We start from the raw sequence: 27,625 nt of genomic DNA, 5'->3' as shown, positions 1-27,625 counted from the left end.
AGGTTTTAGCTTGCTTTATTATTAAGTGCTAAGTTAAAGTGCATTAAAAAAAAAAAAAAAATCAACGCTTACCAGAATAATTAACGTTTTTCAACTCTTTTTTTTTCTTTCTTCCTTTATTAAACTCCGTATTGGCTCATGTATTTTTTCCAATATAAGAACCAACTGGATTATATGTGAAAATGTCCTCTGGAGTCCCTACTTATATATATATATATATATATATATATATATATATATATATATATATATATATATATATATATATATATATATATATATATACAAAAGAGAGAGAGCATTTGGTAAGAACGATGTTTCAGGTCTGTTCATCAAATCTCAGACTGATGCTTTAAAAGATCAAGCGACAGCTCGCAGTAAAAGGTTAAGCAAGATCTTATTACGTATTCATGCTTGTCCCTTTCAAAGTACTATGGCCTCGCGTAGCGTAATCGCTAACGCTCTTGCTTTTGGTGCGAGCTGTCCCGGGTTCGATTCTCGGAGGCTATCCATCCTGAGTGAGGTTTTTCCTGTTTTTTCTTGGGATGGTACCTAGCATAGTAATCCCAGGCCCTTGCTTCCTTCCTCATTCCTTTCTTCCTCTCCAATTTCCCGGGTAGTGTGATCGCTGAGGGATGTCATCCCTCATATATTGACAGACTAATATTGCCATAGATATCGAAAGCTGAGAAAGCTAATTCTTAATCCTAATCCCTTCAAAGTACTTTCCTGTTGCTTCTACACATATATTATAACGTTGTCGCCATCAGTTACGCGCCTTGGGTATAGGAGACCCGGGTTCGATTCCTGGCTGACCTCATGTGGTTCGGATCTCACTTTAAGCTGTAGGTCCACGTCTCATATAGCCTGGCTGCTGAAAGAGACGCTAAACTGAAAATCAAATCAAATAAAAATAATTATCGCCATCTCTGTAAGCATCCCTAAAACCACAGAACGCCTGTTATAGAATGCACCGGAGTTTCCTTATCGTGTTATCCTGAACGTCCTGGATCGTGTCAAATCGTTTCTTTCTAGTTGTATTTCAGTGTAGGGAACAGGGAAAAGTCACATAGAGTAAGATGCAACGAATAGAAGAAATTATGTGCGACGCAGATGTTGACTTTTTCCAAGAAATCGAACATTGTTCCTTAAGTGTGACACGGATTATTGCCATGGTGCAAACGCTACTGTCCAACTTTTTACGACAAACAGAGTTTCTTGACCGTTGTAACACAGATATTTAGATCTCCTTATCGACAGTTTAGCCACGTAAAACAAATTCGTGATGAACGATCCTGAACATAGCCTCTCCTCTCCACAAAAAGTAAATAAATAAAGTTAAGAAAAATAGCCCTTTCATGCCGCATTGGACTGGTCTGGCCTTTCTGGGATCCAGATAATTTCTGCTGGGACTATGTTATCTTGGTTTTGGGGCCATACTCATAAACACATGATTTATCCTCTGTGATATGATGCTGGTGAGGAATGTCGGAGCATTGAAGATTGATTCCTCCGGTTCTTTGGTGATGGTGACACGAGGATCTTGGTACAAGAGAGTTCCAAGCAAACGCTTCTTCACCACTTTCTCTTGAATTAAAATGTTTAGGAATGTTGGAATATTTGAAATCTTACTACATTATTAGCACATCTAGCGTAAATGCCAGGAAATATCGGCTTTAGAAGCTGATGTGTTGATCACACATCTCCAACTAAAAGCCATCTGGCTGCCAGCCATAGCATTTCGTGGGTTGTAACGCTATGCAATTTTTAGTATTAGTAGTAGTAGTAGATATGAAGATGGCTTCCATTGTTCCTTAATTGTACTAAATTTTGTCTGATTTTCTTGGATTATTACTTACATTATTTTATTATATTGTTATAGGTTCTTTTTCTTGTCCAACGACGAGCTGCTAGAAATATTATCTGAGACCAAAGATCCTTTAAGAGTTCAACCTCACTTAAAGAAATGTTTCGAAGGAATTGAATGTCTAAAATTTACTCCAAACCAAGATATTGTTGGAATGATGTCTAAAGAGGGAGAACACGTTCCTTTTAGTGGAAAAATAGTTCCAGCTGATGCTAGGGTATGTGTCAAGTTAGTATTTCAAAGCATTCTCCATGTTGTATAGCACTATTGACGTGTTTAGGAAAAACGAAGACGTGTTTAGGAAGAACGAAAAAGACATAGCGATGTACTCACTTTGGAACAAAAGGTTTCTAGTTCGAAGTGCACCTAAGTATTTTTTTTTCAGTTGTTTCTAAGGCCTCTTTCATTTTTCTTTTTCTTCTTCAATATTATTATTATTATTATTTGAAGTAATTGCATGGGGCTAAAAAAAACTTTAGCGAGAGCATTATGATTACCTACTAAATGTCTAGTATACCCACCTTTACCTCACAAGAGAGCCGTAATGCGGTTTGGCACGGAAAAAATAAGACCTTTTTAGGTGCCTGGAGGCGTGACGCACCCCATCAGTAATTTACAAGTCACTTACGTAAATTCTGCAAAGGGGGGTCGATGAGTTCGGATTTTACGCTCAATGATATCGTAAAGGTGTTCAATTGAGTTAAGATCGGATGAGTTTTGGGGCCATTTCAGCAATTATAAGTCATCATAGTGCTTCTCGAACCACTACACAACGAGGCCTTGTGAAATAGGGGGTTGATCTGCTGAAAGGTTCCATCCTCAGCTGGAAATATGGTTGACATGAGTGGTTGTACGTGATCAGGAATGACCTGCCGATAGCTAAGAGTAGCATGATGTCCTTCATACGCACTACTGGGCCAATGAGTGACAATATAAAGGTTCCTCAAATCGTAAGTTAATCATCACCTACCTGCCGTCACTCTTCTCTACACGGCTCTAACAGCAGCAGTTCACCTAGAAGATGATGAGTTCTGACCTGGAAATCAATATGATGAGAGCTGTGTCGTGATTGATCGTACCATGCAGTGTTGTGCCATTGGTCTACGGTAAACTGACGATTGGCACGTGCCCATTCCAGTCGTTATCAATTATGTCGTGCAGTTAACATAGTACATGTGTGGGACGTCAGGTATGGAGGCCCATATCCAACAGCATACGGTGAACTGCATGCTCAGACATATTCGTGTTTTTTTCCACTGTTACGGTCTGTTGAAGTTTGCTATTAATTGTTCCACAGATTTTGCTCTATCTTGTTGTCCGAAATTTTAATGAGTTGTGGCCGCCGCACTTCTTGTAATTTGGTGATGCTTTCATCGTCCTTTTCCCAACCTTGGAAGACACTCAGCATGGCAAATCGAGAACATACGACAAGTTGCACTGTTTCCGAAATGCCATTCCAAGCCATTGGCCACCCTATCAAACTCTTGATATATAGCCGACCTTCCCTATTTAACGCACAAGTATTACATTGACTAGTCGAGTGAGATACCTGTCACTGTCTGGCGAGCGGTTCTGTTGTGCCTCGTGACTTCTCGCTAGCTCAACGATTTCGTTTAAAAAGTAGCGGGTGATCGTAATGTATTGGCTAATCAGTGTATATTCTGTTGGCTTTTAGTTTATTGAATAATATCTCAGATGTTGCCGTCGTCACAGGCAAAAGCTAAGACAGTTGCAGCTCAATAGTCTTTAACATCACATAATTTTAACATCTTAACATAAAGTTAATCTTCGAAACTTAAATAGGCCCCGTTTTGCTTTTTCCCCCTCTGCATTACAGGCCTTATGGGCCCGTTAGTTACACCACTGCATTTACGGCATGGAAAGAAAGATGAGCTAAATATGTCACAGCTGATGGAGGATAAATTGAGTATCATGCGTATGTACATAAAAACACAAATACATGCACACAAAATGTCGTGGTTCTAGTGCTACTATTAAAACAGTTATGGCTCATTGTGCAAAACTTTTTGAGCATCCCTTGTACTTGTAAACTATGCCAAAAGTGAAGTTTATTACATGGTAAGTGATATGCCACTAATGTGCTATGTGTTTCTGAAGTTGCGGTATAACTATAAAATACCCAACAAGTAGAACACATTGTCACTGACAGTATTAATAGAAACTATTGTATCAGTTTATAAGGAGAAAAGTTTCCCTGGAACTTGTCCATTTATTTCAGGTGCGATTTCAAATTAATAATTAAGAAGCGACTAATCTGCTGATCATTAAAATTGATTTTATGCAGCATATTTTATCTCGCATGTTGAGTTTGTAGTTGAAGAGAAAAGTTATATAAATCGGCAATAAGATCTGTAGAAATATACCTGTATAGCAGAAGTAAAACCAAAAATTAACAGTAATATACATATGGGTTGAGATACTTTTAGTGTTCTTTTGAATTTATGATAATGTCATTTCATCTCCTACACGGTAGAATATACATTGATAAAAGGTGTTGAAGACGTCCTGAAACCGTGTGTTGTAATTCTCGGATTCAGAATCCAAGATAAGGATATTGTTTCCAATATTGAATATGTATCCAATAACTTCTATAAGTTAATAGTCTTATTATTATTTTTTTTATTTTTCGCTTTTTAAAAAGTAATGTGCCGTAGATCACATTGCTGTTTATTTGAAATTATTTTCAGGGTATGGTGGAAAAATGGCTGATTCAAGTTGAAGATTTTATGATTCTTTCACTTCGAGATGTGATCAAAGACGCAGTGGATGCATATGCTCTTACAGTTCGTCACAAATGGGTACACGAGTGGCCAGGTCAGGTGGTTATATGCAGTAGTACAATATACTGGACAGCAGAAGTAACAGAGGCAATCGAAGATGGACACTTGCCTGTACGTAGTTTTCTCTTCACTTAGTAAGACGGTATTCGAGGGTATATTCAAGTTGAGGTTAAGCATTATAAACTAAGCACGAAAAATAAATTGTCCTCACAGTGAAACTTTGAGAAATAAATAAAAGAATGGTTTCTTTTCTTAACCATTGTAACAAGCAAGTATATTATCTTTCTGCTTATATATTAGAATAAGTCTATTTGTTTAATCAAGTATAATACCAGTTGCATTATAATATATCTAAGTTATTGTTTTATCAAGCAAAGCTAAGGCATTTTTCTCTCAATCAGATAATAAAAATATGTTACATCCGAGCCTTCGTCCTGTTGTACATTCTAGGTGAAAATTGTGTTTAATTAAAAATCTACTATATATGTATAGGGTGTTACAAAAATGTGTCACAATATTTTGGAAACAGATTCCTCACACCAAAATAAGAAAAAAAAAGTTAATATGGACCTGTGTTCAAAAGTGAATAGTTTCGGAGTTATATGGTGCAGAAAACGTGAAACAAGTGAATTTTAAAAGTTCGTAGCTTCATTATTATGGGATCTTTCGTAGTCAGGTCAAGACATCACTGAGGAACTGGTATGTGAACTATCCAAATATCCATGTTTAAGAATGCTCCAGTACTTGCACACCAATGTTTAGAGATAGGTGAAGAGTGTTCAAGTATTCCCAAACAACCTCTCTAAAAATGATTCTGCAATTACCAGAGATTCTGAACGATGGATATTTGGATAGTTCACATACTAGTTTCTCAGTGATATCTTGACCCGACTACAATCGGTCCTATAGTAGTGGAACTATGGACATTTCAAGGCCTTTTTTTTTTGTTTTGTTTTTTGTTTCACGTTTTCGGCACCCTATAACTACAAAACTATGCACTTCCGACCACAGTTTCATATGAACTTTTTTTTCTTATGTTGATGTGAAGAACCTATACCTAAAATACTGTGACAAATTTTGTAACACCCTGTGTATATATATTAGATTGGCCACCAACCATCCCAAACTTCATACCAAATCATATCATGTATGCACTTGTATTCAAGGTCTTTGTTATTCAAGTAAGAGATAGCACAGACAGCGACCTTTATTAGCGTAACTGTTTAATATTACAATTGGCGTGACGTACTATTATTAGGATATTACGGTATTAGATGTATTAAAATAGTATAATTATTAAATTAAAGGAGAAAGATAGAGCTCCCTCGTGACTATATGGTTAGCGTACGCGCCTTTGGTGCGGCAGACCCGGGATCGTTTCCTGGTAAGAGCTCATGTGTTCGAATCCCACATTAAGCTATAGGTCCATGTCTCATATAACCTTGGTGCTGAAAGAGGCATTAAACGTCAATTCAACCAAAAAGGGAGAGAGCTACTAATCCAATTAGAAAAATGAATGAAAGTGCAGACATTGAAAAGAAAATAACATATTTTATGAATAGTACGTCTTCAAATATTGAGCAGATTAGAAAAAAATTAGTAAAGTATATTATTGAATAAAGTGTAAGAGTAAAGCCATTGAGTAAAATGGAAAGAATTGAGAAGACAAAACGTAAATAGCAAGTATATTATATTTATTGCGCAAGTTCGTAATATTTTACCTCAAAATATTTTATCAAAAACTTAAAAGCATATAAATATTTATTAAATTTATAAATAATAAATTTAAGGCTAATCGTTCTTCCGTTCAGCCAGATTTTAGTAGCTTTCTTTTTAAAAAAAATCGAACATTGAAGAACTTAGACAATGTGAAAGCTCACAATTAAGATAGAAAAATTCTCGTACATATATTACGAGAACGTTAACCCGTGCCAACTTGATGACATGTTCAACCATGATAACGGAGAAGGAGAAATTAAAAGAGACAGAGAAACGAAACTTTGCTCGAAGCAACTAGAGAAAGGATAACTACCCGTGTATGTCCTCCGCCTCCTGGAAAACAATGCACCCGTTCACTGCTCGAATGTTGGCCAGACAGATGCACGAGCCTGCGTATGAAATCCGTCATAGTTCGCGTTTTCTCCTGACCGCACACCATCTTCATTCCACTTCTTCTCAACCATGCAGTCATTTCTAGGGGCAAGTACTTCTGCGATGTTGCCACGCTGCTTCTGAGGTGCAGTAATGGATTTTGGACTACTACACCCTACTTCACGTTCGGACCTATAACACAGCAACTGTGTATTGTTACGACCTGTACACTACTACATGACCTACATAAGCATGCAGGATTACACATGGAAAATTTCATCGCTCTACGGTGTGTAGAAGTGGGTCAGGGTAAAATTTTCTCGCGCACCTCTCATTAGCCGGCAAATTTCAAAGAAATCATACATGTGCAAATTACTCAGAAACTATTGATTTGCGATCCCCGGTTCATATAGGCGAAAATGTTCCAAAGTACTTGGAGAATATCCCCTTACAAGGAATGCATCGAATTACCAATATATAGTTAGAAGGAGGAAAATTATGCACAGCATATGTAAAGTTGTAGCTGGCCAATTTTTGGATAAACCAAAAAGATTATTGAATAAAATATAGGAAAAATAGAAAGTAGGTTTAGAGAATAGAGAAGAAATTAAAAGACTGATTTGCGTTGAGAAAGGGTACGCTTCGTTGGCAAACTTTTGTTCCGGTGCCATGAACCATCAAATTTGCTAAGCATAGAGTCAGTTAAAACAACCAGTCAGTAGTACATAATAGAACATTACGGTCCTGATAATGCGGAAAATAAACTGAATTTGCTTTATAATTCTACTTTTGATTTCAGGAATACCATGAGAAATGTACTTCCCAGATCGAAGATCTTGTTTCATTAGTAAAAGGAAAACTATCATCAGGAGCCAGAATTACCATTGGAGCTTTAATTGTGATCGATGTTCATGGTAATATTTTTATTACTTATTGACGTTAATTGTTATTTATATATTTATTTTTGTGATAATCTTATTGTGCAAACTCAGATATTGAAAGTATATGGGAAACCTCGTGGGTATAATCATTTAATAACTTCGTGGTTGTGTTCATTGTGAAGAAACTTATAATAGAGAACTTATTCCAACTTCAAAACGAATGCTGATTTGAAAAAGAATCAGGCTGTTTTTGAAACCCTTGCCTTTATCATTGTTTTTAGCTTTCTGTTGGTTTCTGTATGTATGCGTATTCGTCGTTTAACACCGCCACTATTGTCACAAAGCCTGTGGTATTGTCGTGAAGAAATACAATTCTTCCAGAAAGTATTCATCGCGTAATGCTTTGGATGGCTCGCCGTAGTTTTCGTAGAGTCCCACAATAACAATTTGCATTGATCATAGTGCTTTTGGCACGAAACCCACCAAAAGAACATCTTTACGATTCCAAAAGATGGTTGCCATGACTTTTCATGTTGAGGGAGTCTGTTTGAATTTTCTCGGTTTTTTGGGTGATGAGAGATGATGCCACTCGAATGATTGGCGCTTGCTCTCTGGGGTGATGTGAGACACCCAAGTCTTATCACCAATCACAATTTGATCAAGAAAGGCGTCTCCATCTTTGAGGTGTGTCAAGAATGTCAATTTTAAGCCCATTCTCTGAGTTTTATGTTGGTCATTCAGTTGCCGCGGAACGCATCGGGCACAAATTTTGTTAGCCAAGATGTTGCGATACAATTTCACCAAGCAAAGAACGAGAAATGTCTGGAAACAATGTGGAGTTCGTCGAGACTTACGTACCTGTCTTGCAAAATTCTGTTGTTCACTGCAGTTTTCAGGTCTTCTGTAATATGTGATAGGCGTCCAGACTGAGTTTCATCGTAAATTGTTGAACATTTCTCAACATTTTTTTCACATTTCTTTCGTTCATTACATTATCACCATACACTGCTTTCAGTTGCCGGTAAAGTTCTGCTAGTTTCGACTTTTGAGCATTCAAAAATCGAATAACACTTACCTCACAGTCAGCGGAATTTTCAGTCATGCAGTTCATTTTGATCACTCCAACTGTACACAAGGGCGTCTTCTTGCAATCTCCACTCACAACGTTATGAGCACAACTGTTACGGAAGCCAGTTGACCTGAAAAGAGAAAAAGGAATGAGCTGCTCGGCGGAAATGCGAGAGCTGTCTTTTGTTTGAATGCAGTGACCTGGCTTAATGAACTGGCTGCAGAAGGGTATAACATGAGAATTCTGAAGCTCGTGAACAGATATGACAAATGTTTAAACGAAGGTGGTGATTATGTAGAGAAATGAAGGAAGCTTCAGGTGTATAACAGAATTTTTTTCCCCAATAAATTTTGTCTTTTTCATTTTTATAACTAAACGGTCTTGATGATGAACGATGAACGATTTTCTGGATGATCGTCATTCATATTATAAATATCTTGTGGTAACAATAAAGACATTAGTTATTTTTAAATATTAGTGTATAAAATATCTACGTTGTATTGATTAGAAATTATTGATTAAAAACTAACCATAAGTATCATCATACATAATTTATACGGTTTACCCAACGTTGTTAGGGTCGTCAAGTGTAGGAGGCTTAGGTGGGCAGTTCATGTAGCTAGAATGGAAGAAAGTAGAAACGCTTTCAAAGTCTTGACTGGAAGACCACTAGGAAGACCTAGGCACAGATGGGAGAACAATATTAAGTTGGATTTCGCAGAGATTGGAATACAAAGTAGAAACTGGATGCAGTTAGCTAAGGATAGAAGTCAGTGGAGAGCTTTTGTGAACGCGGCATTGAACTTCCGTGTTCCATAGGCCATAGAGTTAGTTAGTTAGTTAGTTTTAAGTATCATCATTTCTTAATCAGTTACTTTTATGTCTTGCATTAGGTTAAACCATCGTTATCAAACTCTAATTCACTCTATCCTAAAGATGCAGCACATTCTCAGGTTACACGTCCATGATACATTAGTATCTACGAGAGTCTCATTGTCTCGAAAGAATTTGTATGACCCTCTCTTTGCTACAGGTTTATACTGTTTCACCACACATGGTGATTCCGTTAAAGTTTGAACTTCAGTTGTTGTTTTGCACTAAACAACACACATGTTCATATAAATACCAGAATATATGTTCCGGTGAAGTTCGGAGAGTTGCTATATTAGTATCCCAGTTTTAATATTTTGTATACGAACGATTCCAAAGATGAGAACGTGGTTGGCTTTTGGGTGTGGCTTCGTCACAGACGAGTAACTACGAACTGATTCTGTAACTACAGTATTCAGTGTTCACTGCTGAACCAACAGCAGTTAAGACTGCCTTCGACCATGCACTTCACCATCCACTGCGTTTATGCTATCTGCACCAACTCGGAAAACGTTATTAAAAGTCAGCAGAAGTCTTTGTTAAACACGCCATCGTGCAAGACATTCTTGTGAGATGCTGTCAGCTACTGTGCAGTCGTTTCTTGCTGGGTGCGGGACATGTTTTTGTTCGGGAAGCGAACGTGCAGACACAGCAAAGAAGCACGCCGCATTGGCAGGTGTTGCACTGGGGAACTTTCTCCTGTACTCTGATAATTGCAACTATTTTTATCGAACAAATGCCCTTTCGCTGGCAAGCGGATTGAAACTAGGACAATGGAAATAAGGTCCATTCTATCGTACTATTTTGGAGCCACTGGCAAACGTCGTCGAGTACTAACCATGGAAATGAAGTGATCTTTGCGCGTTTACGTATCGTGCACTTTCGTCTCATGCATTCCTATGTAGTATGTGACATGTACTATTCGTATTATGAAGACCTTTTCAACATATTCTTGTAGAATGGCCTGAATTCTCAGGCCTCAGAGCGCGTACGATGACCTATTAATCTAGGTTTTGGCAATAACATTTTCACTGGCCATACTCTTGCTTGTATTCGTGAAATTCAAATAATTCACGTTGTCTGAAGCTTTTGTTTTTAGTCTGTACATAGTGTGTTTATTAATTTTGGTATTGTTCTTTTAATTTTGTTTGTTATTTCTTTTCGATTTTTTATAACCTGATTTTAGTTTTTGATAAATATTTTTTATTTTTATTTTATTTTATTAATTTTTTAATTTTATTTAATTTTATTTTTTATTTTTATTTTATTGTTATTTATTTATTTATTTATTTATTTATTTATTTATTTATTTATTTATTTATTTATTTATTTATTTGAAGCTTTAAACTGGCAACACTGTTTTCTGTGACAGCTGATATTACAGTTCTCGGTTGTTTTGAGATTAGTTTGGTTTGACAGTTCATCATGAATAGACTCACGCTGGAGCAACGTTTGCAAATTGTGTAAATGTATTTTGAAAACAATCGGGTTCATTCGACAAACTCATCAGGCATTACATGCATTTTACGGTGCTCATAATCGTCCATCAGAGTGGGTCGTTTTCGCAGTACGTTTGCTCTAAACGATAATACGCATCCCGTAAGACGTCGTACGGTGCGGTCAAAACAAGCGATTGATGGTGTGCAGTGTAGTGTCGATGATGATCCAAATGTCAATTCGTCGTCGTTCTCAACAATTAAACTTGTGTCCAGCCACTTCATGGAAAATTTTTCGTAAAGATTGATTTACATGCTTACAATGGTACTGAAGCCACATGATCATCGTTTGCGCCGTACATTTGGTGAATGGACTGAGGGAAACATTGCTATTGATTCACAATTTCATTTGAAAATTTTGTTCAATGATGAAGCACACTTTTGGTTAAATGGCTTTGTCAATACATTATTTTCTCGGGGGATATGTAAAGTCGCATGTCTACGCCGAGAAACCAGAAACAATTGAGCAATTGGAAGCCAACATCCGATTTGTTATTTCAGAAATACAGCCTGATTTACTGCGAAGAGGTGTGAAAATTGCACCTCCAGATTACGCGATGTACGCGCCAGCTGCGATGGCCACATCTTCGAAATAATGTTCAAACATTAATATCACAAAATGATCTTTCAAGGAAAGCCAATTTCATGGATATTAAAAACATTTTTCTGTGTTTTATTTCAATATAGAGTTCTCTGCCTCTAAAAAAAACACCCTATATATGTGATGGAACATTTTTTTATTCCTTTTCCTCTCTCTTTGTTTACTGTGTTTATTTTAATAGTAGTTTTGTGAGCTACTTGTGTTAGTCACTGGTGTTTTCATGACGGGGGCAAATAACTTCTCTGCTGACGGCTCCATTAAATCCCCATTTAACCACCCAATGTAATTCACTCTAATGTAATCTTAATACTTTCACTAACTTCGCATCGATCAACTCCCACGATTTCATTTCGAAAGCCATTAACTGACTTACGGTATCATCTAGCTATCAGTCCCGTTGCTAAGAATAGATTGGGGTTGATAATAAGTTCGGTGTTTATTAGACTGATCAGTGTAATATACTTTTTTAGAATAAAATGTTCTAATATATTCCCTCCTTTTTTTTGTTCTGTATTCCAGCTCGTGATGTTGTGGGTATATTGGCTCAGCTTAAAGTGTCGAAAGCTTCAGATTTCAATTGGATCAGTCAACTGCGCTACTATTTCAAAGAAGATCTAGTGTGGGTGCAGATGATAACAACTGAGCTCGAGTATGGATATGAATATCTTGGAAATACAAGGCGACTTGTGATTACTCCTCTAACAGATAGATGTTACAGGTGTGTTATGTTTTCTGTTTCTAAAACTATTCAAGTCTTTGCAACGTATATTACAGTGTTCCACATTCGTGTATACTGTATGTTCATTTTGTATACATGTATATGAAGTTCAAGTATGTTAAGAACGCGATATTTACATGAGAAAAGAGAGAAGAAACTCCATGGTTCCTCTTAGTATTATTTTTCGATGTTGTCCCATTTTCCTTGCTAGGATATCTTCTCCATCGAATTATTCACTTTCATTTCTTTATCATATATACCTACGATATCAGACTAGGATCGAGCTGGCAAGAAATTAAAAAAAAGTGATAAAGGCAATATCCAAAGAATCACTAAAACGTATACTATAGTTTGCTGTAATTAAATACTATCATAACTCGTTTATGCTGTCCTTAAGTCGATTATAGAGCAAATTATGAATCTGTATATTGTATATACCATTCAAATCAGTAATGAACAATTTCTAACGCACCACAGGACAGAACTAAATAAGAGCCAAATTTGCAAGCCATTTTCTGTTTTTTACCGATCCCTGTCCCCGTGAGGCTATAGTTCACTGCAGTGGTGGAGGAAGATGAGAAATTTTGCCCGGGCTAGATTTTACAAAAAAAAAAAAAAAAAAAAAAGTTAATCGGATAGGAAACAAAGTCCATCGTGCATTGTAATCTCTCCCCCTCTCCAATACACGCAGTGTGAGATTTAACTTCTAGATTCTAGTGAGTTACAGGAAAGAGAATGTTATTTTTAAAAAGTGACATTATCAAATTAGAATTGACGATTTTCACCATATATTTAAGATGAAAAAATATTCATTCATCACTCGTCGAATTTAGTTGTCTGCACTGAAATTCCCATAATACGTTTCTTCTGTACTGATATGAGCTCCTGCGCAATGGTACTGGGTTATTTCATAACTTCCTCAGCACACATAGTCTTTGGAAGTAAAACATTATTTTTATTATCACATCGTTGTCAATAATTGATTCCAGGGAAAACTGAGAGTGGTTATTCATTACATTATCATTTTTGATACATCATGAATTTTTAATTGATAATTCCCTCAATATTGACCGGACTATAGCCCGAGCAGTTCGGGCGGTTCCGTCGCCTCTGGTTCACTGAATGTAAGTCGAACATTTTCTGAATCTTTGTTGAAATGAAATCAAATGAATCTTTTTAGTTTAACATCCCACGGCTATGGCCTTCTTTAAGCTAAAGAACGCGGATGAGTAATGAAAGTGAATGATATGAAATTAAAATTTTGTGTACGTACACTAAAGGCACACGTGTTAGCCACCCGTGTTTCTTTCAGGTACACTATGTGATCAAAAGTATCCGAACACTCCAAAAACATACGTTTTTCATATTAGGTGCATTGTGCTACCACCTACTGCCAGGTACTCATTATCAGCGACTTCAGTAGTCATTAGACATCGCGAGAAAGCAGAAGGGGGCTCTCTGCGGAACTCATGGACTTCGAACGTGGTCAGGTGATTGGGTGTCATTTGTGTCAGAAGTCTGTACGCGAGATTTCCACACTTCTAAACATCCCTAGGTCCACTGTGTCTGATGTGATAGTGAAGTGGAAACGTAAAGGGACACGCACAGCAAAAAAGCGTTCAGGCCGGCTTCTTCTGTTGACTAACAGAGACCGCCGACAATTGAGGAGGGTCGTAAAGTGTAATAGGCAGACAGCTATCCAGACCATCACACAGAAATTCCAAACTGCATCAGGATCCACTCCAAGTACTATGACAATTAGGCGTGAGGTGAGAAAACTTGGATTTCATGGTCGAGCCGCTGCTCATAAGCCACACATCATGCAGGTAAATGCCAAACGACGCCTCGCTTGGTGTAAGGAGCGTAAACATTGGACAATTGAACAGTGAAAAAACGTTGTGTGGAGTAACGAATCACGGTACACAATGTGGCGATCCGATGGCAGGGTATGAGTATGGTGAATGCCCGGTGAACGTCATCTGTCAGCGTGTGGAGTGCCAACAGTAAAATTCGGAGGTGGTGGTGTTATGGTGTGGTCGTGTTTTTCTTGGAGGAGGCTTGCACCCCTTGTTGTTTTACGTGGCACTCTCACAGCACAGGCCTACATTGATGTTTTAAGCACCTTCTTGCTTCCCACTGTTGAATAGCAATTCGAGGATAGCGATTACATCTTTCAACACGATCGAGAACATGTTCATACTGCATGGCCTGGGGCGGAGTGGCTACACGACCATAACACCCCTGTACTGGACTAGCCTGCACAGAGTGCTGACTTTAATCCTATAGAACATCTTTGGGATGTTTTGAAACGCCGACTTCGTGCCAGGCCCCACCGACCCACATCGATACCTCTCCTCAATTCAGCACTCCGTGAAGAATTTCAGTACGACTGTTACTGTTTCCAGTTTAGAGACAATCGTACTCATCTCAATAAGTCTTCTTCGATCAGGAGCACATTCTTTCCCTATTCTTCGATTTGAAAAAGGCTTAGAATGCAACTTGACACTACGGAATATTAAAACAGCATGATGGCTGGTGTTTTTGTGGCCATATAGCGAAGTTTATAGCACATTTTCTTGAAGAGCGTTATTTGGGTGCGCGTAAATGGTAATGTTTTAGAGTGATATCCGTATTCTTCAAGACAGTACTCTTAGTGTCAAACTGTCAATAGTCTTTTGTCGCAAATACAAGCTCTAATCTGGTTATTTATTATCACTCGACACCTTTGCAGTTTTATTATTCGACAATTTCAGCGGACATTAAATCGTCTTGTTCTCGGGTCGAATGAGACAGACTTTCGGTTTTCTGCTAAGAAAATTTAGTGTGTGCAGTTTTGCTGCTAACAACGTTGCTTGATCATTTGGATCTATGTTGGCACTCATCTTTTGTTCATTATTAAGTTTGATTTCTGGGTTTTAACTTTTCACCATTTAACATGGGTACCGCACATTCGTTATCTTAAGTCCAGTCTTCGCTTCGTAAACTTTCCTACTGCGTGATGAATGCTGATCATATTGTTCTGTTGCGATTATGTCGTAGTCTAATTCGATCCATTTAGACAGTGGTTGTATTGCTTAATTGTCTGTTCGTTTGTCTCTACTGGTATCTGCTAGTTACTGGTGTTTTCCGCATTAGCTTTTACGTAGAAGCAAGTGTATTACCGCTAGCCTATCATCATGAGAAACTTATACAGGATTATACAGCCTGTGTACATTGTAGTACTTAACAGTTGCGGAGATCTGGTTAACGTCGGGGAAAAGTTTAAGACCCCCCCTTTTTTTTTTTCTTTCTTAGAGGTTGAATTTGGTAAAAGTTCATCTTTCCATCCGGTTATAGTTTAAGAGAAACATTTATTTACAATTTCAAGTTATTTTGCCTAGCAAATTTCGGAGATTTTGTAAACGGTGAAAACACTATCAAGTCCCTTTTCTTCCCTTAGGATTGCATTTCGAAAAATTACATTCTATTCTCCACCTATAATACAATCTAGTGTTCAGGAAGAACATTCGCATAAAATTTCAAATTTCTATGCGTAACAGTTTCGGAGATCTGGTATATGACGAGATAAGTTCATGTTTTCCTTCTCCCTTAGGAATTGAAATCGTCTTATCCACAGCCAAAGAATTTGCAACATTTGTACAAAATTTCCAAATTCTTGTGCGAAAAAATTCGGAAATCCGTTAAATGACGAGGGAAGACCCATTCCATCTTTCCCCCGTTAGGTGTCGAATTTCGCTAAACACCGTCTTATCCATAACCAAGTTGTTATGTTTAAAAGTTTCAGGAAGATTTGTTTAACTATAAGAAAAAGCTTACTATCCTCTTTTATCCAATTAAGAGTCAAATTTTGAAGCCCGTCTTATTTACAGCTTAAAGTTTAAGGATAACTTTTTAGAAAATTTCAGTTTTACGTATACAAGTAAGTAGAGCTGATGAAGAGTGAGCCGTAGATTTACTTACATACACAACATACGCATATTGAATTCCTGCAAGTTAATGACAGATCCCATATTTTCTGAAGCAAAATGCCCAAATATACCAATTTTTAGCTTTGTGAGCAAATGTTCAGAAGGAACAGGTTTTAATAGAAATTTTTGTTTGCCCTGTTTCTTTCGTAGTGAAACTTCCTAAATTTATTTAAGTGGATGAGATGTTCATATTCTTGTATGAAAACTCCCGATATACCAAATTCCACGATGGACATCCAGTATTCCAACTTCCCCCTCCTTCTCGCTCTCTTGTCTGACTACTTTAGTCATATTGAATCTATTCGTTTTCTGTAAACTAGAACTTCCATGTGCCCAACTTGATGTCCTTTTCTTCAAATCATAATAATCCAATAATAATACATTTGACAATCCCTCCTCCACCTTCTGGTTTAAATTTTCAAAAATTGATTATGCATATATCCTGCTGCAGGAATTGACCAGTCAATATACCGAAAATTATATCAACCCATATAATAGTTTTAGCGTGATAATATGTTCTTTCCTAGAAAATGAAAAATAAGGACTGGACAAGTCCTTAAAAATATTGGCAGTTTATCATTGAAACCCATAAGGTTCATGCGTGTTTTCATACTGTTGTTTCCATGTACTTGTAACATGTATTGTGTTCTTTGACATAAGTTCACTTATTATAACTCTAATTAATACAATGATCTTTGATTTTATTTTTTGGCAGAACGTTGATGGGAGCTTTGAAATTGAATTTGGGTGGAGCTCCTGAGGGACCAGCAGGCACAGGGAAAACAGAAACAACAAAAGATCTTGCTAAAGCTTTGGCCAAACAATGTGTTGTGTTCAATTGTGGTGAGGGATTAGATTATAAAGCAATGGGAAAATTCTTCAAGGTAATTTTCATTTAATTTTTTTTTTCATCACATTCAAGTATACTAAATGCACATGTTTCTTACTCCTGTTTAAAAATTACACTATCTTTGTTACAGTTGAAGTAATTTACTTGTAATAATGGAAGAATACTTGATTGTTCTCATGATGGTGACTATTTTTGAAATTTGATTCTTCATGAAATTACTTTCGCTGTGTTGGCAGGTCATTGAATTTGTGGCAATAATCAATTAGAAACCCACGAAATGACTGTTAGTACTTGAAGATATTGAACTGTTAGTACTATTTTGCTACTAAGAATAAAGGAGAATTCCAGAAGTAAGATTGCCACTTGTCCCAAATTAGACTAAATTTTAAGGAAATTTTCTGCATCCTGAGTTTAGCCTAAGAGGGACGCAGTAAATGGCGGGACGCCAAATTATCCAAAACACAAAATATGTGACAGAAATTCTTAATGACGTTTGTAAATTTTGACCCACTATATGCTCCATGACTATCAAAATATCCCTAGGTAGATATGGCTCTATCGCCAAAATTTTTCGTGTTTGCAGCAATGAAATCACTGCCAGTGATGCTAGTCTCTGACTTGTCCAATGGTTCATAACTTCTGTTCATATAACCGCCAATAAGGTAATGTTGCGAGTTTTCTATTTCGTGTATTTTTGGTTGAAATTTTCATTCATGAATATGCATATTTCTTTCTGTTATTCTGACAAATTGTTCCGTGTACAAATTTGGTAATTTTGTCGCGCAAGTAGCAACCTATCCAGAAACCGGAAGAAAAGTGGCGTTTTAGTTGAAATGATACTGAATATTTTTTTTAAAAAAAAAAGTAAATATACTAATACATAAAGGTCTAATAATGCAATCATCTCTACCGTGTATTTGCAATTTTGTAGCAGTAAAGAATAGAAATAACTAATCATATATATGTGTGTGTGTGTGTGTGTGTGTGCCAGACTTCCAAATATTTTGTTAGTAGATTCAGTTTATCAAGATTAAGAACACACTCACTCTTATTACTTTTCAGTCAACACTAGCATTGGTAAAATTAGATATATTTATGTTACTATGTGTTTATTCAAATTTTTCAGAGTTGATATATCGTACAGTTAAATAACTTAATTCAAAATAGTTTAAAGTTGTGTGTAGCGCTTTTAGTGTTAAATAGCGTGTTCATGGATCTACGAATTATGAAGGTAAATTATTGTTCTTACTAATAAAACTGTTTGTGGTGATATCCCATTCCTTGTCCAAATTTCCTCTTTTCTGAGAATACTAAGATCCGGTGTTTTTGTTCGAATGAATTTGTTTCTATCGATGACATTTATTTGTGTTAAATAACTAACCTTTAACATCTGAGGAAGACTGAAGCTTACCAATTGAAATGACCCTTAAGAGTTCTAAACTTGGTATACGGAAGGATATAATATGTTGATTACAAAATGCTTTTTCTAGGGTTTGGCTCAGTCAGGAGCCTGGGCTTGCTTTGATGAATTTAACCGAATTGAACTGGAGGTACTTTCGGTGGTTGCTCAACAGATACTTAGTATTCAAATGGCGATACAAGCAAAGCTTAAAACCTTTTTGTTCGAAGGGACGAAACTAACTTTAAACCCAACTTGCTCAGTTTTTATCACAATGAATCCTGGGTAAGTAATAACATTTCTAATTTAACTTTTTATTGTGTGTTTCTTATATGAAGAATTTTAATATTTTGTAAATAATTTGATGGAAACCTTCTTTCCTTCACTATTATACCTTTTAAGAAGTTAATTGCTTTTAAAATTCATGGTGGTGTAATTTCTTGAATTGTAAATATTTTGAAAGTTTGCAATTTTTTTTCTATGCTCCCTTTAAACTCAGCGAAATATATTTTATGATATAAATTTCATTCATTTCGTTTTACTTTTTAAATAAATTTTTACAAATCAATTTTCTGTATAGTTGTTTATTCCCTTGCAACTGTACGAGCACAATAAACTGTACAAAAGAACCGATACCATTTATGTGGTTGTTGTCTACCAGAATCGCCAATTGACATGTTTTATTTGCGCATATAACATTTAATTATCATTGGTAATATTTCCATAATTAAATTGACATTTCTACACTTGTGTTTTGAGAAACTAAAATCTACGCTTTTTGACTTGATAGTACCCAAATACAACGTAAACTAAGTTTGGATTAACATAACTCGAATGAAATCTTACTTTGCATTTATATATATATAGGCGATAACATGTATCAATGTAGCCAATATAAATTTAGAAACATCCATACTGACTAACAACAATAATGACATGTATTAAGTACTGTTTGGAAACGTAATACTCCTCTAAATAACTCAAAAGGTGGATAATTGTGTAAATTCAAATGAATACATCAAGAAACAAATGAAAGTGAATATAAATTTCTTTAATGCTGCAGGTAAATAACTCCAGGCAAACAGTTATCGATCTGAACCCAGATATTCACATGGTCAATATCGTGCAATGCTTGGTTTATGTTGAATTTTGAATCGGATCCCATTGAGTGCCCAAAATGCAACTTTGTGGCGTTTTAGTACACATATGAGACTACAAACTGGACAATTTTGAACAAATTCAGAGGGACATTTCTATGCGAAATTCAAAATTCAAATTTTAATTTGAATTTTTGAAGTGTTTTTTTATTTTACAGCTTTTTTTCAATATAGTACAACTTGTAGAACAATCTTTAAGCTTTCCAATGGTGTTCGTTCCACGTCTCTAGTGCACATATTAACCATTTTATGACAATTTTTAATAATCACTGTAACTGACAAAATGCCGTTTTTTTGGCATTTTTGAACACCTTGTATGGGGACAATTTTAGGAGGAGAGAGGTAATATTTGGGATTTATTCATCTCTCACTGTAATATAGCTGTGCACCAATTTTTACAAAAATCTAAGATCGTCAAGTCAGACTTTGCCATTTCATTGGTTGATTTCACATTGAATGTCCCATTAACATCTTATTAATTAGATTGATTGGAAGTATATTAACAGCGTGTTAATTGTTGATTAATGAGGTTGAGGTTTCTCGAACAGAGCATATTCTTCTTTGGTCAGCAATCTCTCGATTGGTTTGACGCAGCTTAATATTTTTCCCTATCCCGAGACAAATTTTTACTACAATGTCATATTCTAAACACATTGAAGCAGTCTTTTCAATCGCACCAACCCAATCATATGCAGTACGTTGTTCTTTGAAGTTGGTCTGCGTGATTTGAAGTTGGTCTTGACCTTTTCGTAAGCCACATTCACTCATCCGTTGTTCATATCCTTTTTTCCGATTTCTTCACATTATCGTGTTGTCCACTCCACGACAAATCTGCATTTTCGATTGATCCGATTTCTTATTCTGTTGTACTGCTCCGAGCCTTGTTATTATTGATGTGCTTCAGTTTCTTGTTTTACTGTTAATTCAAGAGTTGTCTTGGTAATCCATTCTTGCTATATTCTATTCCTTCGCAGTAGTAAGTAAGCCAATTTCTAAGTATAAACATTCATGGTTAATCGTTTCCTTCATTGGATTTGTGTTATCTTATCTAGTGAATTTGTGTTCTTTTCGCGAAACTTTCTTTAATGTCCTTGTTCTTCAACTTTCCTGTTTCTTCTGTGATATGAATTGATGGAAATATTTGCAGTAGCAAGGACTAATAAGTAAGTGGATGAAAGAGGTTACAAACAAAGCTATGCACTAAAAATAAAAACACATAAATAAATTAAAAAGAAGAAAAGAAAAACATAAGATGGGCAGAACACGTGAGGAAATATCCACGGTGTCGTAGAATGTTGATCGGAAAGTTTCTGAGGAAAACAGTTCCGTGAGTAGGCTGGGAAAAAAGTAGAAACACAGAACAGGATCTTAGGGAAATAGATAATCGCAAACCCATCTAGACTGAATTGGCGTAGGATTAAATCCACTGCCATGTTATTTATGCAATGTTGAACTATCGAATTGTTAAAGCTGTAGAGTTATTAATTTGATTTGTGCCTTATTGATGAGTCATTTATTACTCCATTATTGCTAACATCGATATGTTAATTAACTATAGTTAATTCTCTGTTAGTTCTAACTTTTGTTGGATATACAAAAAGAATAAAATAACAAATAAAGAATATTAATTTTGTGTGTGTGTGTATTCTTAGTTTTCAATTCTAATTTTTCTGAATAGATTTTAAATAGCATGATTTAATAGGCTGTTTTCTCTCTTTCGATAGCTATGCTGGAAGACAAGAATTACCTGATAATTTAAAAGTTCTGTTCAGGACTGTGGCTATGATGGTGCCTGATTATGCAATGATTGGTGAAATATCTCTCTATTCAAATGGATTTGTTGAAGCTAGAAGGTGCGTAACGTAAATCTAGCATGTTGCAAGTGTAATAATGTTCCCTATTTGAATTTTATAAAACCTAATCTGGAACTTTTTTTTCACAAAAATAAACTATGTGCTGACTGCTCCATGTCCTCTCGAAGCTGAAATTGCAATATGGTGAATTATATTTAGTTTTATTATTTATAATGAAAAATAAAAACAAATAGACTTATAATACAAGAAACTGCTATTAGGAGTACTAAGTAGACACTGCTTCGTAAGTGTCCATACTACAGATACTAAGCTCTGTAATTCTATTCTAGTTGAACTTTACATAATTAAATAAAATATTAAAATCTGACTAAAGTTTAAAAAGAGGGAAAAAATATCAACAGTATATTGTTACCTTCATTAAATACATTATAAAGGTATAATCTAAGGTTACAGTTTATAAATACTAGAAAATGAGACGAGGCCACTTTTAATATCCAGTCAGCTGCTACAGCCCTTCACCTTGGCCCAGAAGTGATCACAGAGAGGAAGACGTAGGCAGTAAAGAAATAAATAAAATATATTCCTTTGGAATTCGTGTGGTTTCACAATATCAGAAGATTACAGTAGCTGTTATAGGTTCATAGGTTCTAATATATAAATGACGATGAAAGTAATAACAAGAAGAAAAAAATGAAAATTCTTTAGGAGAATGATTAAACAGCTACGTATCACAAGCTCTTATCTTAAATACAGGACAACTAATTTACTCTAGCTCTGCGCACATTTTTTAATCTATAAGTTACCAATTTATTATAAAAAAAAAGGACTAAATTTAACAGTATTTAAGAATATCAATGAGTCAAAAAATGTTACGTTGTCGTACTATTTATTTTCCTTGTAGCGAATAGCTAGGCTTCTCCACTTTTCCTTCTATTCATTTTTACATTAATTTCTAGTTTAAAATAATAGATTTCATGGAAGCGGATTTCTGAATAATAACAGAGTTGAGGGTCATGAAAATTATCAGCTTAGTTTCAGTCAATTTACCTTTCGAAAGTTAGTTCCGTTTGAGCAGTGTACATTGAACTAGACGGAAATCTTTGAAGAAATACAAATAAACAATAGATCACCATTACTGGTCGGAGCACTATCACTGATCTGCCAATTTGTTAATTTCACTGCACGTAGGGATAAATGAAGTATGAGGAGGCCAGACTATTTTAAAAAACTTCACTCTGTAATTACTTTAATTCAGAATGATATGCTTGACTGAGTGAGCCTTACCGATACTTACAATTATTATCACATTACAGATTAGCAAAGATGCTACCTTCGAAAATAAGTCTAACGTGGAACTGGAAGTGCTCCTTTCCGCCCTGTTCATTACAAAATTTTATACAAACGAAATTATGTCTAATACGTGAAGACTTCTGCTACAAAGTGGAGATGCAATCATCCAATATCATAATCATGCCAACACTGCAACATACAAAGTTGGGAACGACACAAAATTTACTAACGCCTTAATGATGAAAAATGCTCACTCCATTTATGAGAAACTTCTACAAATGAGCTTATTGATTATGCTTCCAGAAATATTAATTTGTACTCACAGAAAATGCTAATAAATATTCAAGGACAAACTTACATTTAGCACTTATGATCGTATAATACCTCTAAAACTAAGTACTTATCCCGCAGCGAATAAATTGCAGCTAATAATTTTAAGACTTATCTAACTAGCGCAATAGTAACTATAATCTGAGCTATAAGTAAAAACAACAAAAATAAGTATAACGTTCACTTCAATAGACACTCAACTTCCATAGCCGGCATAAACTATGCTGTATATGTATTAATATTAATAATGGTGCGTACTCGTGGTAAGTCAATCTGCACCCTTACAAAACATACACATAAAACACAATCTTTAAAACATATTGGCATGAAAAGTAACAAAGGAAAACTGATAGAAATATGTAACGACATAGTGAACTGATTCTTAACCTCGACACATGCAACTTATTATTTGTTCAGCGCACAACTTTGTTTATTGGCATAATAAATGCACATGACTATATCCGAAAAATCTGAGCAAGATAAGTAAGGATTTCCAGTTAATTTAGCGAATACATATCGAGGCGTAAGTAGCCGCGCAAAACTACTTTGTTGCTATCATAAGACAAACCTGGAGGGCGGAGTCAGAAACTTAGTGACGTAATGGGCATCATATTTAGTACCAGTAAAATAACATACATTTCTAAATATCGTAATTATTACTGTCAAATTAAAATGCAGAAAAACAACTACTTGGTATAGCCTCTTAACTGTGTTTTTTATCTACTACTTTTCACGAAATATTACATCACTGTAGAACAATAGCAGACAAACAGTACTATGTGGAAAAAAGCTACATTATAACTTCCAGTTAATTACGAATTCTGACAAACGAAGGAATTTCACGGAAGTAACTTATTAAAAAAAAGTTATCTGTTATTCCACAGTTCAAAAAAAAGAAAAAAAAAAGTCAGGAGTCAGGAAAAGGTAAGAAAACTTTAATCCAATGACTGTAGACCATAATCGCTACCTCGTTGAAACCATGTGACCACGTGTGTAATCCATTATAATCACAATAATATGAGGCTATCCAGCGATGAAATATAAATAATCAGAAAGGTTATCTGGATAATATGTAGAAAGCACCTAATTGTCTACTAGAGGATAATAATCCATAGCCGATGTCTTCATCACATAGTGTGAAACAAAAATATTTATGGCGTTAGCAATAAAATGTTCACTAACTTTTGTAAATTTAGCGTATTTTTAACGGATCACTTATTATTTTTATCCGTCTCCTACTCTTACCATTTAGTTTCCACTGCAGATGGACAGTTACATGACTGTTCTGAATCTTGAGAATCTCGAAATTTCCCTATCACTGATGAAGTACATCATGTGTGGTGTCCACATCAGTACAAAACCACCGGAAAAAAGTACCACTGGTCGCAAGTTATCGATACGTGGTTACTTTCAAACAGTAGAAGATTCCACTAATTCTCTATCAATTTTCTTTGTTGTTGCATATCGAATAATAGCCAAAAATTAACAGAATTGCTTATATGACGAATAGCTTTTCTTTTTTTATATATTTTCAATAATTAACTTAGATATTTTCTGAATTACTGATTCTAGAACGTTCTTCTCTCTCCTCTGCAATCTGCCATCTATGGGTAGAATGAGGACATTCTCCTCTCGCATTGCCATAGACCAACGCGAGGTAGACTACCACCGAGGTACGGAAAACCACCACCGCCATTCTTGTTTTTATTAACACAGATTTCTACTTTTAATAAGATACAACCTCAACTTTTAGTAACGTACCAGTTTTCAATCTCAACTTTTAATTAGACATACGTATCAAATTTTAATTAGACTCACATTTGCACTTTTTCACACACTTCAATTATATGTATTATGTCTTTCTGTTCTCTTTCTTTTCTATTTCAAAATTCTAGAACCGTTAGTCAATTGGTAAAATTCATTACTCTCTCTTTTTCTTTTCTTCTTATGTACTGTATCTTCTCTCACTTTGTTACAGGACTTCTTTTTACTCCCAAACCGTCTTTTTATTTCTTCTTTCTCTCCTATTCTCTTACTTTTCCTGTTTCTTCAATTTTTCCTTTCTGTATTCAGTTTTAACAAGCAATCTGTGGAATTTCTCTATCTTCTTCCCTTTTGTCCTCTTCAATGTCTGTTAGTTCCATGTTCCTAACCAAGTTCCTTTTGTCTCTTCTTTTCATTAATAGATGAGATATGAAAAAGTAAAAATATGTGCGTAATTATAAGTTTAAGATTGAAAAATAGTAGAAGTTGTATAAGTAAAAGTTTGTTTCTAGTTAAAAATTATTATCTGTGAAAAAAAAAAAAAAAAAAGCTGATTGAATATTGAAAGTGGCCTCGCCTCATTTTCTAGCTGTAATCTTACATTATACCTTCATAATATGTCTGATGAAGGCAACGATACATTGCCGAACTATAACACAAGTTATTAATATAAATATCTTGCTTTAGTCAAATTTTGATCGTTTATTTTGGTGAGGTTTGCTTTCAAAGTTAAAATCAGTGATATAGATAATTAACTTAAACTGGAACATTAAATACATATTTTTCAATTATTGATTAATAATTTATTTTACACTTTCAAATACTGTTTCATGTGTCTTGATTTAGTTCCTCAGGCTCTTTTAAGTAGTCTGTAAACATAATAAATGAGAAAAGCAAAATTGTAAATTTACCCAAATGTGGTACAAATTGCTTTTGATATTTAATATTATTACAAAGTCAAAATGACAGCATGATATTTGAAAATTCATACTAAGTATCTTCCTAATCTATTTGATTAAACAACCTGTTTACTTAGATATATGGGATCTTAGTCTTATTTTAGCTTAGAAAAATGTATTGAGAGAAAACAAGGTTCCTAGGAAGTAATGTATGAGTTAGATTTCCTCTTAAGTTACTTTTTGTTTTATATTTAACAATCCTGTAAATTGAACAGAGAGTAACGCAGAAGAATTGTTCCATATAAAAACAAAATAATAAAAGAGTAAAGTAAATAATTTACACGTACCTTTGCGGCTTTTATTTATAAAATCTTAATCATTTCAATGCCATGTGCTAACAGCTTGCTTTGTGAATATTCAATAGAGTAGATTTTTACATGTACTTATCCAGTATTCGTCATCACAGATATTCCACTGAAACAACTTCTTAAAGTCACAAAAAGTACCTATAAATAAAAATACGCAAAACAAGTTCTCCAAGTCATTACAAAAAATTCATATAAAAGGTACGTAGAAATTATTTATCGTCTTTATTATATATAACTGTGGATAAAATATAAATACTTTAATGGACTTTCTTATATTTCAAATCAATAGTTACAAATATGCAGGTAATAACTGAGGTCTCTGACGTAGACACCTTTTCCGCAAAACCAGGATCAGGAATATGTGAAGGCTCAGACAGGCCACTGCTTCAACTCATCCAATGCACGTTAATGTAGATTGGAATATGGTCGCAAGATAAACGACTGAACTAACCCTCCTCGTGCATCGGGACAGTTGAATTGAATTACAAGATCCATCCAAAGAAAGGGATGTTTCGGTGGGAAACGCAAACATCAAGTGAAGTGTACCAAAGATCAATGAACAGAAACTACATACTGTACTCTGCTTTTCAACATATTCGCTATACATATTCAAGCACTTACCATAGCGTGATATCAGTTTTTGCTTACCGTTACTGTACTCTTGTTGCCTCCAGCGTATTTAATTTTAAATATGTAGTGATGTCTCTAACAATGGAAAAAAGCTTTTCGGACAGACGGGTTTCAACTTCCGGAACAAGTGAAAGTCAAAATTTTATCGTATCCGGAATCTCACTAAGAGCACGATTTGTAAATTTATTACGCATGTTCATGTCTTACAACTCGATACCGTTCACGTTCACATCTGCACCATCTAGCTGCTTGGCTCAAACTGTGCGGTTGTAGCTATAATGTACTGCGCCGTATAGTCGAATGATCCTTCTTTCCCGAAAGCACTTTCCCATTACTGGTGAATTCAAAGACACTTCAGCACACGCTTAAACACACTGGAACAAAAGAATACAATGACGATATCGAAAAACTGGTATCACGTTCTGATTGCTTGAACGTGTGTGACAAATATGCTGAAAGTAGAGTATGGTACATATTGTAACAATACCTAGACGTGGGTGTAAGCCACAGATGTTAGAGCTGAAGAAGCTGAAACAATTCATTTAATTGGGGGTGTCCACCACTAGCTATAGGGCTAGACATAATATCCGAAAATGTCACTAAATTTAGGAATTTGTAAATATATCAAAGTTAGAATAATGAATAAATGAGTTGAGTTGAGTTGATTTTAGTTTAACGTCCCTTTCAGCAGCGAGGCTATATGAGACGTGGACCTACTGATTAACGTGGAATCCGAAACACATGAGCTCCCGCCGGGAATCG

General features: G+C 35.4%; 1 protein-coding gene across 3 annotated transcripts in view; it reads left to right on the top strand.

The window, feature by feature from the left end:
* Dnah3 (dynein heavy chain 3, axonemal) overlaps positions 1-27,625 on the top strand; it is a 567,072-nt gene that overhangs the window by 253,409 nt on the left and 286,038 nt on the right. For all 3 annotated transcript variants that reach the window (XM_081731270.1, XM_081731268.1, XM_081731267.1), the window contains exons 21-27: positions 1,883-2,084; positions 4,576-4,779; positions 7,559-7,673; positions 12,196-12,394; positions 17,078-17,246; positions 18,703-18,896; positions 21,493-21,621. In XM_081731270.1, the coding sequence (XP_081587396.1) occupies positions 1,883-2,084; positions 4,576-4,779; positions 7,559-7,673; positions 12,196-12,394; positions 17,078-17,246; positions 18,703-18,896; positions 21,493-21,621 (1,212 nt within the window). The remainder of the gene's footprint in view (positions 1-1,882; positions 2,085-4,575; positions 4,780-7,558; positions 7,674-12,195; positions 12,395-17,077; positions 17,247-18,702; positions 18,897-21,492; positions 21,622-27,625) is intronic.

This window comes from Thermobia domestica, chromosome 11, assembly GCF_964235325.1.
Source record: "Thermobia domestica chromosome 11, izTheDome1.hap1.1, whole genome shotgun sequence".
NCBI classification, from domain to species: Eukaryota; Metazoa; Arthropoda; class Insecta; order Zygentoma; family Lepismatidae; genus Thermobia; species Thermobia domestica.
Note: the sequence above shows the minus strand (reverse complement) of the source record. Positions and strands in the feature narration are given on the sequence as shown.